General features: G+C 43.2%; 1 protein-coding gene across 7 annotated transcripts in view; it reads left to right on the top strand.

Annotated features, from left to right (window-relative positions):
* LOC146569305 (solute carrier family 45 member 3) overlaps positions 1–18,784 on the top strand; it is a 46,911-nt gene extending 28,127 nt beyond the window's left edge. For all 7 annotated transcript variants that reach the window (XM_085281483.1, XM_085281485.1, XM_085281484.1 and 4 more), the window contains 4 exons: positions 3,830–4,020; positions 4,139–4,802; positions 15,370–15,635; positions 15,714–18,784. In XM_085281483.1, the coding sequence (XP_085137609.1) occupies positions 3,830–4,020; positions 4,139–4,802; positions 15,370–15,635; positions 15,714–16,157 (1,565 nt within the window). In that variant the 3' untranslated portion in view covers positions 16,158–18,784. The remainder of the gene's footprint in view (positions 1–3,829; positions 4,021–4,138; positions 4,803–15,369; positions 15,636–15,713) is intronic.
* The last annotated feature ends 154 nt before the right edge of the window (positions 18,785–18,938 follow it).

The raw sequence follows: 18,938 nt of genomic DNA on the forward strand, positions 1-18,938 counted from the left end.
ATGTGGATCTATTATTAACGATAATTTGATTTGAAGCATTCTCTTATTCTTGGAACACGAGCTAAAAGTTCACCTTGATTGGCAGCCGGTTGGTAATCAGTCCCTGAGATCGTTAGCACTACCCTTTGAGGAGTTCTTCAAATGAATACATTTATTCACAGGTCTGAGGCTGCGTCCACACCAGCACGGATAGATTTGACAACTGTGTTTATGTCTGAAAACGCTCCACACTAGCATTTTCAGTCGTTTTCAGAGTTGTGCGTCCACATTGAAAAGGCCGAAAACGCTGACGTTCCAGTCCTGCGCATGCGTGAAATGCAAGAAGATTCGACCTGCCTCATTTCTGTCTGCTGCTTATTTACTTTCCGGCTCTTTGAAACGTCGCGGCAGAATGTTGAGGAAAAGCACCGAGTTTGTTAAATGGACTCACAATGAGGTGGAGTTGTTGCTGCGAGTAACACAAAAGTACAAAGTTGCAAAAGCGAGTGAGAATTAAAGAATTTGAAGAAAAGCTCTCTGGAGCGCGTGCAGACTGATACTAACTCAAACAAAACAACTGCTGTATAATGCCCTCCGCTATCTTTGTTTAATTAGTCACATGACTAACATGCGTCATCGTTTTCGATAGTCTCTGTTTTCGCTGTCCACACTGCAACCGTTTTCAAATGTATACGTTTTCAAAATGCTGCGTTTTCCTTGAGCGAAAACGCCGTCTCAGCGTGGACGGGAGGCCAAAACGGAGAGAAAACGATGTGTTTTCAAATGCAAACGCATTAGTGTGGACGTAGCCTGAATCGTTGGAAGCTTCAGCCAAAGGTGGTGAAGCTGAAATGGACCAAATCCCCTGCGTTACTACATCCCAAAGGATACTCTATTGGATTGGCATCTGATGGCTGTGGGGGCCATTGGAGTGCAGTGAACTCGTTGTCGTGTTTAAGAAACCAGTTTGAGATGTCTGAGCTTTGCGGGATGCTGCTTCATCCTGCTGGAAGCCATCAGAGGATGTAGTCGGTGTAGACAGGGTCACCAGCAATACTCAGACCATTACACCAACGGCACTGTTGATACAAGGCTCCATGTATCTGTGCTTTAATGTTGTTGACGCCAAATTCAGGCAGAAGTCAATACAACATTTTCCCAATCTTCTGTTGTCCAGTTTTGGTGATTTGAACTTCAGCGGGTTGCCTGCATACCATGTTGACCATCTGTATATGCCTAAATACTATGAGTTGCTGCCATGGCATTGGCTATTTGGATATTTGCATTAATGAGCCGGTTCGGTGACTGCGCTTACAGGGAAGGCCCACTTTAGTTGAAATTGTTCGACATGTGGACTACGAACTAAAAACGAGTTCATGACCTTTAGTCTGCAACAGCGTTTCGGTGGGTCGTACGTGACAAAGTAACATCCCCACTGAGGAAAAAGAGACGATCACTGTTATTCACTTTACCTGTCTGATTGGACTGTTAGCATTTGTACTGTGTGCTAATATGAATAGTTGCTTTATCCTGTAAGTGCAAATGGCATTCCCGTGGTCCTCACTGCAGGCGTCTGTTTGAGACGTTGCCTTGTGACTGTACTGATGATAGATATAATTCCACCGTAACAAAAGGCTCAGAGTGCACAACAGAAATGGCCATTCAGCTGTATAAAACAAGATCCCCTCCTACTCTTGCACTTCTCTAACAGCTGCTTGTGATATGAAGAAAAATGATTTCACTGTAGCGTTGCTCTCAAACACGCTGCACTGTAAGCCAATCTGGAAATGGCTTTCAACTTAATTCCTATATGCTTGTATTATAATGGAGTGCTGGGATGTTATTTGAATGAAGATGGATATCGTGTCTTGGGAGGCTTATAGCTAATTTCCCCAAGCAGCAGTGTCAAGTTCTCCGATGGCTGCTGTCTGCTGTATCTAATAGCCATTTGTGGTTGCTTCATCCAACAGTAATTACTTTCTTTCTCTAGTTTCTCTTACTGGGGCAGAGAGCGTTCTGCTTTTTAGCATTTAATCGTAAGTACGTTTAGTTGAGCACATGTGACGCTTTTTTATTCATTGTATTGGCTATTTTTCATAGCACACATGCGTGTTTCTAAACTGGAGTTTGCATTGTGTTTAGGAGAGGTAAGAGTGAGTGGGGAATGTGTGATGCAGTGACACTTCCAGCTGTAGATGATAAGGATTGTTTTGAGGGGCCTCCACAGCTGCAGAGGGAGAAATGTGATCGAGGGTAGACTCGCTGGCAGCAGCGTATTTGTTCTACCTGTCTCCATTTCCCAGTTTAAGTGGCTCCTTTCAGTTCATGCTTTTAAGAATTCTCTTCATGTTTCACTTTCTTGTCAAACTGCAGAAAGAGTGCAAATTGATCTTGCTTGTGTGTCCATGTTGGGTGGCTGTAGCTCAGGTGGCAGAGCAGGTCAGCCACTAATCAGAAGGTTGGTGGTTCGATCCCAGGCTGCATCCTGGCTGCATGCCAAATATCCTTGGGCAAGATACTAACCCCGTGTTTGCCTACTGGTGGTGGTCAGAGGGCCCGGTGGCGCCTGTGTCCGGCAGCCTCGCCTCTGTCAGTGCGCCCCAGGGCAGCTGTGGCTACAATGTAGCTGCCATCACCAGTGTGTGAATGTGTGTGTGAATGGGTGAATGACTGAATGTAGTGTAAAGCGCTTTGGGGTCCTATGGACTAGAAAAGCGCTATACAAATGCAGGCCATTTACTACTTTTTGAACGTTAGTCTCTTTGGAGACAAAGGTGCCACCGTTGGTAAGAAACTCACAGGGCGACTTCAGAGCCATTAGAGTCAGGCGAACTTGGGAAAAGTGTTCCCACGTTTGGGGCTCTGTCGTTTAACATCCACTTTCCAAGTCTGAGGCTCCTTTCTGAGAGCCTGTCTGCATTTCTCAGTGGGCGATGGCCTTTACGTTGGGGATGGGCTTAATGGGGACCAAGTCAACACCGATAATCAGACTTGAAACGAGCGTAAACTTAGACGCTATTTGCAACCACCCTCCAGGTGCAGGGCACAGATCCACCAGAGCTCAGACTTTCTGCAGAAACTGGAACTTGCGGTTAAGCTGGATCAGTTTGGAGGAACGAGAGCGATGACCTGTTTCTTTGGTGGTAGAATTGATCTTTTCGGGTCTTTCTGACCTTAAGTTTCTTCCCCATATTTGCTGCTTTACTTTTACGCCGGACTCTAACACACACGTGTCACGTTAGAGGTGCTGCAGAACAGCGTTCATGATTAACAGGCTTCTGTGTATTTTTATTTTTCGTGCGTTCTGTAAACACTTAAATGAAGGACAGCGTGGCCACTGGGCACGCACGAATTCCTTTTGATGAGAAATGATGTAAGAGTACTTCACGGGGCACCTTCTTAAATGTCAAAATCTAGCCCTGAGATCTCATCACATTAGATCTTGTGTGGACCAGCGTCTCATGGTGTGTTCTAATTAGCCAGACCCAGCCACGTGTGAAGGATGACTGCTACCTTTAGGCAGCGAGCCATCTGTAGGAACCGTCACCTCAGCAGTCATTAATGATGGCAGAGACGCATGCAGTTCACCCCTGAGGTCGATAACAAAGAATCTAAGGCAACCAGTACAAATCTGGCTCCATTCGACCAGTTCTAGTATCTTTTAACCATACTGGTGTTTGTGGCAAAGACATGTTTGAGTTGATAGGGATTGGTTTTGATTTTTCCGCACATCGACATCTGTGAATACATGTTTTCCCCAACATTGTCTGTGTTTCTTTATGCTTTGTCTTTGCATCTTATGGTTTTAGTATGATCTCTGACTTCTGTGTTTGCCTGGTTGTACCTGCAGGCATCGGGCCAGTGCTTGGCCTGTTGTTCATCCCCCTGATCGGCTCAGCCAGTGACCAGTGCAACAGCAGTTACGGCAGGAGGCGGCCTTTCATCTGGCTGTTGTCGATGGGAGTCCTTCTGGCGCTTTTCATTATTCCCCACGCTGACGTCCTGGCAGCCCACATTGCATGGGGTGGCCGCACGCTCCAGGTGTGTGAAATGTTTGTTTGAATTTGAGTTTTTCAGACAAAGGGTAAATTCTTCCCGAGAGTTTATTCGTTTGAAGACTGTGTCCTCCATATAACCTTGCGTTTCCTCCGTGTTCCAGGTGGGCTTCCTGATCCTTGGTGTTGGGCTCCTTGACTTCTGTGGACAAGTTTGCTTCACACCGCTGGAGGCTCTTCTGTCAGATTTGTATCGGGATGAGGAGGACTGCAGCCAAGCCTTTGCCATGTTCTCCTTCATGGTGAGCTTGGGAGGCTGTGTGGGTTATTTGCTACCTGCGCTGGACTGGAGTCACGGCCTCCTCTCTGTTTACTTGGGAGGCCAAGCAGAGTGCCTCTTTTCCCTCCTCATCCTCATCTTCATCTCCAGTGTGCTAATCACCATGAAGGTGTCCGAGGAACCCTCTTGTGCCAACAGCGGCGCGGGAGAGTCGGGATCTCTACTGGAGCCGGGGACCGGTGTGATGGAGGCCGGCCGGTGTGGCGTGCCACGCTCGTGCTGCTACCTGCTGAAGTGCAAGCTGAGGCTCCTCAAGTCTGGACCCCTGATGTGCTTACTGAGGACATGCTGGTCCATGACGCCGGCCATTTACAGGAGCTACTGCCACGTTCCACGGGTGATGAGGCAGCTGTGCGTGGCTCAGCTCTGCAGCTGGATGGCTGTCATGTCTTTTATGCTTTTCTACACAGACTTTGTGGGTGAAGGCCTTTATGAGGGCGTGCCCAGTGCATTACCAGGGAGTGTGTCCAAACAAAGATATGATGAAGGTCAGATTCCTCTTTTTACATTACGTGCATATGATGTAAGATTTATGTCTTGCATCTTTATAAATGTGTTTGTAGCTCTAGACAGTATGGCATTGCCAAAAAAAAGTCTTAAATGCACAAATAGCTGATTACCGGTGCTCGTTGTGCTAATCGGATGCAGGACGTGTCCTCCTCTTTTTGTCATCGTGGCACACAGCTGACCTGGAATCCCGTGTATCTGTTATCATGCATCCGTTTCTGGTCTGTCTCAGGGTATCTGATATAGACAGAAACGATGGCTGAGACTAACACACCGATACAACACTGCAGATAGGATTGTGAGCGTTTTGTGAAGTTTTACCTTTTTTTTTTTATTTTTTTTATTTTTTTTATTTTTTTAAAGCATGTCAAGTAAATCCACTCCAAAATTTCAGGTATTGTGCTCCACTCCTGCTTAGGGCTGTGCGATATGCCGAAATATATCAGATGACAATATAAAAAAATGTATTGTTTCATAATACAGTCTCGCTTTTATTTCTTGCTGTCGTAAAACGCCATTTACTGCAATATTTCTTCATTGTTTTAGATGACTGTTAGCAACAGTCACAGCGGCACCACAGAAAGACCAGCCAAACACATCGACAAGCTCGTTTCTAAACGAGGGGCTGCGCTGTGCAGAAAACTGCAAATTACGCAGCAAAAGGGTCCCCACCACAGAAAGCTGCTGAGCTGTTTGATTGGACCCGAGTGACCAATCATGCCAGGCAGAGGCAGGACTTGGTGCCAACCAACTTTAGTTATTTTTATTTATCAAACATTTAATTTACAAATGAAATTTGAATTAATTTTAGTTTACTTAATTTGACAGTTAAGCCATGTAACATTTTTTCTGTTATAGCCTGCTATTAAAACTGTCACCATCATCACCCACAAATATATTATTTACTTTAAGATCATATAACCATACAAGCCCACGCGTGTTCTGACGTCTGGGTTTGTGCTTTTTAATGTGCAAACGTTTTCCTAAAGTGCAGCTGTGCCCAGAAAATGTTATTACCTAAAACAAAATGCAGCAAAGCAGTAATGGAATACATTTTCATTACCTCCTCTCACTACAGCAGGGATAAAGATTTCACTACTCAGTTTTTCTAGTCAGTCAGTCAGCCACCACATGAGACAGCCACTGGGGGGCGTGATGATCAGTCTCCATGAGGAAGTGGCATCAAAGCAGAGATGATATCTGAAGGATTCAAATGCCACTTCATTGCCAAACACTCATTTCTACCATCAAGTACCTCACCTCTCTGCCCAACATCTTTCAACAGAGGAATAACACTGGCCTCCCTCTTTGTAGGAGGACCGCATCTCTGCAGGATGAATGGCTCGATGAATGCTGTGGAGAACAGCCTGGATCTCTGAATGCTCTTGTGCATTTCTCCATTACCTTAGTACCTTGTTAGGGGCTAAATTCTTGGTGAAGTCACTCAACTCTCTGCAAATGGGGGGTACATTTTCTGTACCACCCAACCAGGCATATGAAGCCTTTCAGCTCACCCTTCCTCTCAGTGGAACAGGAAAGGACTGGATAGCATCCATTTTCCCAGCTTGTAGCTTGACCCTGCCTAACTAACAACAAAGCTCAGGTACTCTATGGGTACCTGTGCAGCGGCGAGGGCTGATGCCCAACCCAAGAGGCTTTATGTTGTAGGATTTATTTACTCTTCCCAGTCCCAACTGTACACCACCACATCATCCAGATATTCTACTGAAAATTCGGACATATCGCTCAGCAATTCAGTCACTGAAATGTGGCTGGCGCCCCCTGGAGGCCAATGATATAACTAAACGGGTACATACCCTCGAAGGCTGTGAGTTCTCTTACCTCTGGTGCTGAGGCCAGCTGCCGATATCCTTTAGTTCAGAGTGCTGATGTGTTTAGGTCCAGGATGTTTTTCCTAACAGATCATCGATTCCAGGCGTGAAGCACGGATCAAAGTCAGACATGGAATTTAAATATCTGAATTCAATACAAAATCTCTGCATCTTTCTTTGGCACCAGATCAATAGAGCTGCACCACTCACTACTGGAAACGTCAACTTTCTGCAGCACTGGTACCAATCACTCTGGAATCCTGTAGCTTCTCTCCTGAACGGAGCGTCTTCCAGCTGACTTGTATTTATATCTGGACAAGAGCCGTAAATGCTGGGGTCCCACCAAAGAAATCTGGGTGTAAGAATGGTTTGCTGCTGGGGACGGGACAAATGAGATGGGTCAACTGAAACTGCCTCTTCTTGGCTCCATGGGGAGATTTCTTAGTTACCTCCTCGTCATTTACTTCACAAACCAACAACTGACGGTGTACAGACTTCTGACAGTCCTGGAATGTAATTTGGTGGATTCATCCAGCCAGAAAAATGTATACCCTGCGTTTGACCTCCACCCCGCCCCCCCTGTTTACCTACTTGGTTGAGTAAAGTAGGTCAAAGCGGCCATTATCTATTTAAAATAACTTGAAAGTACATGTTCCCATACTTTTTGGCAGATTCCCAATAAATATCAAATAAATATTTAAGAGTTCTCGCACAAGTTTTTGCTTCTAAATATGTGTTTTCTTAAAGTACAACATTTTATCTGAAGCACAAATATGCTCAGAAAAATGACCATTATGACCTTAAAGAAAATATAATTTACTCTAAACCAGTAAGAAATCACCTGTTCACTACAGGTAGCTAAACCTGTCTAGCTGTCCTTCCGACACCGCTACCATATATACTATAAATGTATCCTTAAATCTGGGGATCCCCCCCCCTTTACCTTTTGCCCTCTCTCATTTGACATTTTTATCCATCCATCCACATTCTTTTCATACTCCTCTTTGTCCGCCTCTTTCATTCTTTACTTTGTTTACTTTCTAATTTTCTTCTGTTCCTAGTCCCGGTGCTTGCTGGACCATGAGGAATGTCACACTCAAAAAGCATTAATGTCAAGGAATCGGCACACAAAGAGCGTGTTCATTCAAGTCAACTAGACGGCCAAAGCACACATATCTGAGGTCTGAGTTTCATTTGTTTAATCCGAAATGCAGCGACTGTTATTACGCCACATCCTTCTGTCTGCAGATGTTCCTCCGGATGACGGTGATCTGTGTTGATTACAGTTGCATGGCCCCCTTTTTTTCTTAAGAGTAACCACTGTGCATTATCTGTAACATCTGTACCACAGAAAGTTGTCTTTGCACAGTACAGCTGAATCAGCTGTACTGTGCAAAGACAACTTTGCACAGGTCGCATCAGAGCATCAGGCCGTATAGTGTGAGACCTGCATCGTGACCTATGAACTTCTAACCCCTGCGATTTAATTGTACAGTTTGAGCAGGAGCTGAATAACGTGACTGAAAAAAATCGCAGTGTTTGCCCAGCTTAATGCAGACTGTTTAAACTAAACAAGCTGCTGTTTCACATAATAAACCCTGTCAGCCGCAGTATTGCCTTCTGTTTTAACAGTTAAAGCAGTAGAGACGAGCTGTTTGCATGTGCGTGGAACTCTAGCGTCATTAACCAGGTTAGCTGTTAGCTTACAGCTCACGCTAGCTAACCAGCGAGCAGTTAAAAGGACAGCCGAAGCTGCACAAAACACCCACAAACTTATCTCACTACAACGTAGCGCCGAAAACATGACTCGCAGCTCGACACAGCTACTGTAACATAAGACTGACATCCAGCTAACCACAGCTAAAAGATATTTAGAGAAAACTTACTCAGGTTACACGAGCTGAGTTGTTTCACGCTGAAAAGTTGTTGTTTTGTTCTCACTGAAGACACCGGCGCTGAAGACAGAGCTGTTCTTTTGTGCTGCTTTTAAGAGAAACATCCTTTGTATGTGAGGCCAAGGCTGTTCATCCTTTTCAGCTCTAGCGTAGACGACTGGCTCTGCCATGTTTTCATGTTTCTTCTTTACGTGTGTCGCTACTTTGAAACGCTTGGGCCGCTCTGCCCGCCACAGTTTCAAACTGGTCATGTGACTGCATGGCCACATCTGATTGGTAAAAAGTTACCGGAAACTCCACTGGCAGCATGTTATCTAATGTGTTAAACGAATTACTTTTTCAAAAAGTAACGAGTCGAATTTTGCAAATGTAGCGGAGTAAAAGTACCGTTTCTTCTTCACAAATGTATTTAAGTAAAAGTAAAAAGTATCGTGGAAAAAAGGTACTTTAAAAGTACATTTTTTTTCAAAAACTTACTCAAGTAAATGTAACAGAGTAAATGTAACTCGTTACTACCCACCTCTGCAGCTGATTCAGTAGCATTCTGGCTCCCTCCCTTATCTGTCAGGGCTACAGTTTAGTGCTCATTACATGTGGTAGTGTTTGAAAATGGAGCTCATTAACTTTGCTTTCCAGGAGTAATATCATAAACATACTCTTCCATGTTAAGTTAGCTGCTGCTTGCTATGCTACTGAACTTGACCCTGACTGTTTACCAAGAGCACCTGGAGGTCAGAACCACAGCTGGGAGAAATAAATAAATAAAGACATTTAACCCTTTAAAGCCGGTTGGAGCCGGTGTTCTGCACGCTCCGTTTTGCGTAACTATTTTTAAATCCCGGTAGCACTGCAACCATGTGAGCGAGCGCAATAAAATTGTTTGCATATGAAACCGGAGGAGTTGTACTTGCATCTTATGCCATTAGCTTGTCCTAAGTCACAGTTTCCTTCCACATATAGCTTTGCAAAAACTGCATAAAAAGCACTTGCAGCAACAAAAACATAATATTCCAGAAACACGCTTTGCCGATCCAATCAGCTGTTTGTAACACTTCCTACACTTCCGCCAGGACATGGCGAACCATCGCATGTCCGCCATGTCCTGGCCAAAACCGGAAGTGACGTCATTTTGCGGAAATGTAGTTTTTTACCATCAGGGCCTCATGAGCCTATACTGGTGTTTTTAAAAGTTATCTTTGACTTTATGACTTTCTGTGTCGTTTCTGGGATGCTGAGGACTCATATTGCACTGCTGGAAATAGTTTATTTTAATGCACATGCTGTTTTTTTGCAAATTTGCACTATAATATTTATTTTCGTTTTTCCTGCAGTATATAGAAATTGGTGTATTTCAAAAATAAAACTATGAAGACACTCAAAATAAATTTCTTGTGGTGGGAAACTATTTTGTGCAACTTTTTTGTATTTACAGTTTTGAGGGATAAGCCTCTTAAATTTCTCTAACTAGAAATATATGTTAAAAAAACAAAAACGATTTTTAAATTTTTTTGCAGTTTATTGCACTTTTTTTTCGCAATTTATGTAATTACTATGCACTTAATGCATACATATTACGGTATTAAAATCTGGGCTATAATGGTTGTATTGATGTACATCAACTTGAAATGCTCCCAAAAATGGCTCCACAGCATGTAAAAATATAATATAAGCTCTGGCGGACTTGGTTCTATGGTAGGTCTTAAAGGGTTAAGCATGAGAAACTTGGAAGGACAAACTGGGAACATAAAAAGCAAGTCCTTTTTAAAATAAAGTCTTACCACTGACTGTTTTTGCCCTTCTTTCCTTTTTCTGGGCAGCAAATCTCATTACTAAACAATTCTGAGAATCTTTATAAAGATGGAAATGTTTTCATTTTAATATTTTGAAAGCGAGAGGATGAAATTAAATGGGCAATGCTATTATTAGAAAATTATATTTACAGTGTTTCTAATCATTATATACTGCTTTTGAAAAACTGTCTACTGTGACCTGTAATATCAAGACTTGTCTCTCTGGTTTTAGATGCATCACATTGTTAAAAATTTCCACTTATTGTTAACATTATTTAAATTCAATTCAGTTTTATTTATACCGCGCCAAATCACAACAACAGTCGCCTCATCGGAAGGTAAGGTAAGGTAATCGGAAGGTTGCCGGTTCGAGCCCCGGCTTGGACAGTCTCGGTCGTTGTGTCCTTGGACAAGACACTTCACCCGTTGCCTACTGGTGGTGGTCAGAGGGCCCGGTGGCGCCAGTGTCCGGCAGCCTCGCCTCTGTCAGTGCGCCCCAGGGTGGCTGTGGCTACAATGTAGCTGCCATCACCAGTGTGTGAATGTGTGTGTGAATGGGTGGATGACTGGATCTTAATGCGGCAAATCTCCGTTAGCGAGTTAGCACGAATTGTCCCCGCCGTGTGGCTGCACGGCGTTGATGCGTTAGCGCGGTTAGGTCGTTAATGCATTAATGCCATGCAGCCCCATGCACGGGGCAATCCGCACTAACTTGCTAACAGAGATTTGCCTTCCTTTCATACGCCGATGACTCCCAGATTTATTTCCCACTTAAAAAGATAAATGGCTTCTCAGTAGACCCGCTGCTCAGATGCCTTGATGATATAAGGGCCTGGATGGCTTTGAACGTTTTACATTTTAATGAACAGAAAACAGAAGTGATGGTTTTTGGTGGCGCTTCTGAGGCCACTATTATAGATCTTGGTTCACTGGCACAGTATGTTAAACCAGTCATCACTAATCTGGGAGTTAAAATAGAGGCAAATCTTAAACTTGAAAGCCAGGTCAGAGCTGTTGTAAGATCTAGCTTTTTTCATTTGAGGGAATTAGCCAAAATAAAGCCCATCTTATCGAAACAGCATTTTGAGACAGTAATCCATGCCTTTGTTACTTCTAGGCTGGATTATTGTAACGCACTTTATTTTGGGGTTAGTGATGCGTCCATTAGGCGCCTGCAGGTTGTGCATAATGCTGCAGCACGTCTTTTAACTGGAACAAAAAAGTTTGAGCACATTACCCCAATTTTAATTTCACTCCACTGCTACCTGTATATTTTAGAATTGTTTTTAAAATTCTCTTATTTGCTTTTAAATCTCTTAATGGCCTGGCCCCCCCTACCTCTCGGAGCTACTACAACCATATACCGTACACCTCCCCGTTCCCTTAGGTCCGCCAATCAGCAGCTCCTTAAGGTACCAAAAACTAAGTATAAATCTAAAGGTGATCGTGCTTTTGCTGTAGTTGCTCCAAAGTTGTGGAATGATCTGCCCTTGCATGTTAGGCAGGCCTTTTCTCTCTCTGAATTTAAGTCTTCTTAAAACATATTTATTCGCTGAAGCCTTTGGCATTGATTAGAGGGGTTGACTCAATTTGCTTTGACATGTTTCAATTTATTTTAGTTTTATAGTTATTTCTTTTATCTTATCTCATTTTAATTTTCTTTACTTATGCTTTTAGCATGTACAGCACTTTGTGAACTCTGGTTTTATGTTAAAGTGCTTTATAAATAAAGGTGGTATGGTATATCAAACATCCTTGAAAGAGTAGATGTCAAACAGCTAACAGATCATCTGCAGAGGAATGGTTTATTTGAAGAGTTTCAGTCAGGTTTCAGAGCTCATCACAGCACAGAAACAGCTTTAGTGAAGGTTACAAATGATCTTCTTATGGCCTCTGACAGTGGACTCATCTCTGTGCTTGTCCTGCTAGACCTCAGTGCAGCGTTCGATACTGTCGACCATAATATCCTATTAGAGCGATTAGAACATGCTGTAGGTATTACAGGTACTGCGCTGCAGTGGTTTGTATCATATCTATCTAATAGACTCCAATTTGTGCATGTAAATGGAGAGTCCTCTTCACACACTGAGGTTAATTATGGAGTTCCACAGGGTTCAGTGCTAGGACCAATTCTGTTTACATTATACATGCTTCCCTTAGGCAGCATCATTAGAAGACATAGCATACATTTACACTGCTATGCAGATGACACCCAGCTCTATCTATCTATGAAGCCAGATAACACACACCAATGAGTTAAACTGCAGGAATGTCTTAAAGACATAAAGACCTGGATGGCCGCTAACTTTCTGCTTCTTCATTCAGATCAAACTGAGGTTACTGTACTCGGCCCTGAAAAGCTTAGAAATATGGTCTCTAACCACGTTCTTACTCTGGATGTCATTACCTTGGCCTCCAGTAACGCTGTGAGGAACCTTGGAGTCATTTTTGACCAGGACATGTCCTTCAACGCACATATTAAACAAATATGTAAGACTGCGTTCTTCCATTTGTGCAACATCTCTAAAATTAGAAATATCCTGTCTCAGAGTGACGCTGAAAAACTAGTTCATGCATTTATTACTTCCAGGCTGGACGACTGTAATTCATTATTATCAGGATGTCCTAAAAATTCCCTGAAAAGCCTTCAGCTGATCCAAAATGCTGCAGCAAGAGTACTGACAGGGACTAGAAAGAGAGAGCAGATTTCTCCTGTTTTGGCTTCCTGTTAAATCCAGAATTCAAAATCCTGCTCCTCACATACAAGGTCTTAAATAATCAGGCCCCATCTCCTCTTAATGACCTTGTAGTTAGAGCAGGGCGATATGGCCAAAAATATTTATCACCATATACATTTGAAAATTTGTGATAACGATATAACTGACGATATAATTAACACGAGACAAAATACTTTACGACTCCACAACTTTATTAGTGCAAAAAAAACCCATCAATGTATTTTCACTTAAACAAGCAGCTGTTTTTTATGTGCATTAATGTTATATAAAAATGTAACAGTGCAAATTCCTCGCTGACAGTTTAACCAAAAGGCGTTTCCAGTGGAAACTGGCCGACATATCCTCAGCATAACCATGTATAATATCCACAAAACTTAAAAAGAGGTTATACACACACAGTATGGTAATATTATGTTGAAGCACAGTACGTATCACTCCGCGAAGCTCCGCCTACGATAGCCGTAATGCTCCCACAATGCATCAAGCGGTGCGGCTTGGTAGCTCAGCAAAGTCGCACTGAAACATTTGACAGATTTTCGAGCGCCGTGCACATAAAATCGTTTCGAGGTCAGTAAACACAACCAGAGTTCATACATAAGGCACACGGGGTTATAAGGGGCTCTGTCGACTTTCAGAAAAATCAAAGGATTGATTTTAAGTGCGCCGTATTTTCCAAACAACACGGTAATAACGACGGCCCGCTAGCATGCGCTACCAAAAATAGTGCTTTGTTGTGTATCTGACGGACGAAAGCTAAACCAGTTCCACACCAGTGAAGCTGCAGCATTTTTACAAACCAGTTCTGGTTCATCTGTTTCATTCAACGATCCGCTCTCGCGCTTCTCATTCTGCGTCACCGCCATGTGCGTATGAAAACAAAGGCACTGCACATTTTACCCATATTCTATCACAATATTTCATTTTCTTATCGTTGCCCAACATTATACCGGTATTACCATGAACGGTATGATATGGCCCAGCCCTACTTGTAGTAATAATAATAATAATAATAATAATAATGGATTGGATTTATATAGCGCTTTACAATTCCACTATTCATTCACTCTCGCATTCACACACTGGTGGAGGCAGCTACAGGTGTAGCCACAGCTGCCCTGGGGCAGACTGACAGAAGCGAGGCTGCCATATCGCGCCATCGGCCCCTCTGGCCAACACCAGTAGGACCATATCACCCTATTAGAGCACTTCGCTCTCGCTCTGCAGGCCTACTTGTTGTTCCTAGAGTATTTAAAAGTAGAATGGGAGGCAGAGCCTTCAGTTTTCAGGCCCCTCTTCTGTGGAACCAGCTTCCAGTTTGGATTCAGGAGACAGACACTATCTCTACTTTCAAGATTAGGCTTCAAACTTTCCTTTTTGCTAAAGCATATAGTTAGGGCTGGACCAGGTGACCCTGAATCCTCCCTTAGTTATGCTGCAATAGACGTAGGCTGCCGGGGATTCCCATGATGCATTGAGTTTTTCCTTTCCAGTCACCTTCCTCACTCACTATGTATTAACAGACCTCTCTGCATTGAATCATACTTGTTATTAACCTCTGGCTCTCTTCCACAGCATGTCTTTATCCTGTCTTCCTTCTCTCACCCCAACCAATCAGAGCAGATGGCCCCGCCCCTCCCCGAGCCTGGTTCTTTCGAAGGTTTCTTCCTGTTAAAAGGGAGTTTTTCCTTCCCACTGTCGCCAAAGTGCTTGCTCATTCGGGGTCATGATTGTTGGGTTTTCTCTGTATCTATTATTGTACGATCTACTGTACAATATAAAGTGCCTTGAGGCGACTGTTGTTGTGATTTTGTGCTGTATAAATAAAATTGAATTGTTATGGCGTTAACGTCATTTTAACGAGATTAACACTGACAGCACTACTATTAACACATAGTGAGTGAAGAAGAAACACCCAGAACCCCCCAGCAGCTTGCACCTATTGCAGCATAACTAAGGAAGGATTCAGGAACTTTGACAATAGTGAGTAAGATTTGCTGTTGGTCAGCCTGTGACACCCCCTCCAAACAGCCCATGCCTTGGGTCAGCCTGTGTGTGTCTCTTTTCAGCATTATTCTAAACTTGATGCTGTGTAACGATTAGTCAGACCAAACTAGGTGTCCGTGCTGCAGAGTTCAGCAAACGTCACTCCAAGGCACTTTTTTTCACTAGAATGCTTTCTAGAAGGAGTCAGTGCAGAATATTCGACTGCAGCTGATGACATAAATCCATCTTTTATCGTCCTTCACTCGTTTTGCTCGTTCTTATACTTTCTGGACGCTGTTGTTTCTTTCAGGAATCCGTATGGGCAGCATGGGCCTGTTCCTGCAGTGTGCTACCTCAACCTTTTTCTCTCTGGTTATGAGTCGTTTGGTTCGGCATTTGGGATCCCGGTGGGTTTACCTGAGCAGCATGGTGAGCTTCACAGTCTCCGCTTTGGTCATCTGCCTGTCCAAAAGCGTCGTCTTGGTCACTGTAATGGCAGCTCTCACTGGCTATGCATACGCGACACTGCAGACCCTCCCTTACACACTCACCTGCCATTACCACAAGGAGATAGAGGTAAGTATAGAAGTAAGAACTGGATATTCAAAGACATGTTTTAGATGATTACAGTCAATGATTCCTTTCTCATTTCAGGTCTACATGCCAAAAAGAATAACCAAAAGCAGACATAAAAACGGTGTAACAGCCATGCGGGACTCTGTGTATTTGACTCCTGTGGAAGAGGAGGGTGGACTGAACCACCAAACGGGGCCTCCTTACAGGCACGCCTTGTTCAGCCAGGACAGTTACGAGTACTACCCCGGCCCGCAAAGCCAAAACGGTTCGTCTCACAGCGCCAACGCCCCCGAGCAGGACGAAGCCGAGTCGGGCTTTGAGAAACGCGGTGTGGGCTTGGACTTTGCCATCTTAGACAGCACCTTTCTCCTCTCTCAGGTTTTCCCCACCCTCTTCATGGGCATGATTGTTCAGTTTGCTCAGTCCGTCACTGCCTATATCGCTTGCTCTGCCATCTTTGGAGCTGTCGCCATCTACCTGGCCAGTCAGATTGTCTTTGACCAAAAGGACCTCAGAAACTGAGTGATGGGATCGCCAATAATCAACCCTTCAGGTTCCACGAGTGGTACTCGCTGCACTACTGTTCCCAGAAAGCCTTTTGCTAGTAACATTTTTTTGCTTTCAGCGACACTCTGCATTAAGGTATATCTGTTAGCGTGTGAAACTGGCTTACCGAAGATAAAGTCAGGAGCCGTTTGCCGTGTTATAGCAGGAATTATCTGCTACCAGAAGAGTCACCACCTGCTCAGGTCCGATGAGGCACAGTGTGTACTGAAACCTATTGAATTCAACAGACGTGTCTCTTTAAAACTGTCACGGCATAATTTCTGTCCACCTTTTTCCTCAGGTACCTTCAAACAGATTTACTGTACAACCCGTCAACCTCGAATACACCAACTAACTTTTCTGAATCGTATTTTTTAATTATCTTAAGCTACGGTTTTACACAGTGCAGTCGGTTTTTGTCTTTGCTCACTCGTCTTCACTGTCACTAAGGCATTTTCCATAATGGTCATCTTACATAATGACATTTAAAATTAAATTAGGTGAGCGTGGGGGGGAGTCAATCTAATGCAAGATGGCAGAACAGACAAATTGGTTTCTTCAGAAATATGCTACTTTATTCATTAATTTGAGAGCCTCCAGAGATGGTCTTGCCAACTCTGTATGATCTCTTATTAGACCGTCCCTTCCTGCTAAATGTCATCATCTTTCTACTTTATAATCGACCTTTTTTCTGTCAAATGTGCTTTCGTCATTACACTTGTCTAGTCTCCACCATAAGTAAACTAACTCCATACGTGGGTGGGGTACATATGGGGATGTGGTAGTTCTGTTGGGCCATCAGTATCCATTTCTCCTCCTGGGATTGGTCACGTCCAGGAGGACGATGGCATGTGGGAGTCACCGAAAGGTGAAAATGTGACTCATTTTCTTCAGTCACAGCATCTCATCCTTATTTAACACCTATGGGAAATTTTGTACCAGTGGTAGACAGCAATCGCGTGCACCGTCAGGGTGTTTCATTCCTGCTGTATATTTCCAAAGATTTGGAGCGGCAATGCCAAGGCCTGTTCTGGCCCAAAGCCTTATTAGGAGACCTTTTTTTCTTTCAGCAGTCAGTGAGCTATACTCTGAGTCTCCTCTTATCCCTCCCTTCCTCGTCTAGTGCCATCTTTTAGTGCTGTTTACTGCGAATATTTGCATACATTTTTACTGTATAATCCCTATGGGAATTTGTTATGCAACGTGCTGAAGTGAAGTTTCTGACTGTGATGATTTAGCAATTAGGCTGTTCAGCTGAATGGGAATATCGCATCAAATGTCCTTTGTGTAGATAATCAAGAGAGGTAATCTAGACTAGTGGACTGCTTATCCTGTCGAGTAATAATAACACACTTTCCCCGTTGCCTAAGCCCCGTTTAAGTTTTTTTTTTTTTTTTTTTAAATGACAATCTAGGACATCCAGATGGGCTTGTTATATAATCCCAGACGTGAACGGTAAACACGCAGAGTGATGTCTTATGGATGCCCACGTCATAGCAACCGTTCTGGAAAACATCTCCCAAAAAGTTATGCAGTGCATGTCAACATTTGGTTACTGAAAATCATGCAAGCAAGGGCGATGGAGGCCGTGCGTGTTTGTATGTATGCATAACATGGAGGACAGATTGCAAGAAGTCATGAGTAAGTGTGAGAGTAATAGTTGGTATGACTCAAATGCAGTTTTTTGTTTCTTCTCTTGCTGCACCGACAGCAAGAGGAAAGAGTAGCCTGAATAATGCTTTACATCACGGAGCATCATCTTGGCCAAATGATGAAGAATCCATGTTTGTGTCAGTTCTTGCTGAGAATTTGTGTTGAGTCCTTCTTTTCTGATCCTACACAAACTGTTCGGTTGGTACAACAGAAGGATCCTATTTCCTGCATGGAAGACCAGAGAATTTGTCATGTTGACATTACTGCCAAGCAATCGACTTATCCTCCATGTCTAGCATTAACTGAAAGGTTGTTTTACAAGTGCCTGTACATTTTCCAAACATGTTTTGTACATATGTATTTATTTATTATGCTTCTATTACAATATAGCATGTATTAAAACTATTGGACTTTTTTTTTCGGCATCTGTCACAGGTGCAGGGGTGAAGGCTCTTTCTGTGAAAATAAATTATTTGTATAGATGTGTTATAGAAGCATTCATAAAGCTGTAATTTATTTTAATATTACCCATTTCACCCCCTCTGTTGGCTTTGGGGACACTGGAGAGCTCGTTGCTGAGGTCTGTTAAGCCCTTTACACAAGCGACATGGTTTGAGTTTCTTTTTCTGTTTTCATGGTTCATTTAAGAAATCGTGTCCTTTGTCAGCAGTGATTCGTCAGGGTCATACGTCTCATCAGTGGTCAATAAACAGTTTCCGTTAACTGCAGTTGTCTGTAACTGGATGAGTGGAGATGTTCTCCTTGTATTAAAACAAAGTGACTTAGTGATTTAAGGTCAGAAGTTGTTTTTGATTTTCTGTTTTATCACATGACTTCAGCTACTTATTTCAGAGTTTATATCATTTTCACTGTACACCTGTCAGGCTGTGTATAAATGTGCAGTTACCAAATAGATTTTATACAAAATAAAAGATCTGCGTTTTCAATGAGGTGGTGTCTTTGGTCCTTCATGCGACAGTGTTTAAAAATCAAACATTACATGACAGAGGTCAGAAGCGTTTCTTTAATTAAATCTGAAACAAGTTCTGGATCATTTATTTAAATGAGCCGTTTACAGCGTCCACAATTCTGCCAAAGCCGAAG

Source organism: Mchenga conophoros, linkage group LG7 (assembly GCF_057382185.1).
Source record: "Mchenga conophoros isolate Kocher_MC1m ecotype Shallow Benthic linkage group LG7, M_conophoros_male_GT1.1, whole genome shotgun sequence".
In the NCBI taxonomy this organism is placed as follows: domain Eukaryota; kingdom Metazoa; phylum Chordata; class Actinopteri; order Cichliformes; family Cichlidae; genus Mchenga; species Mchenga conophoros.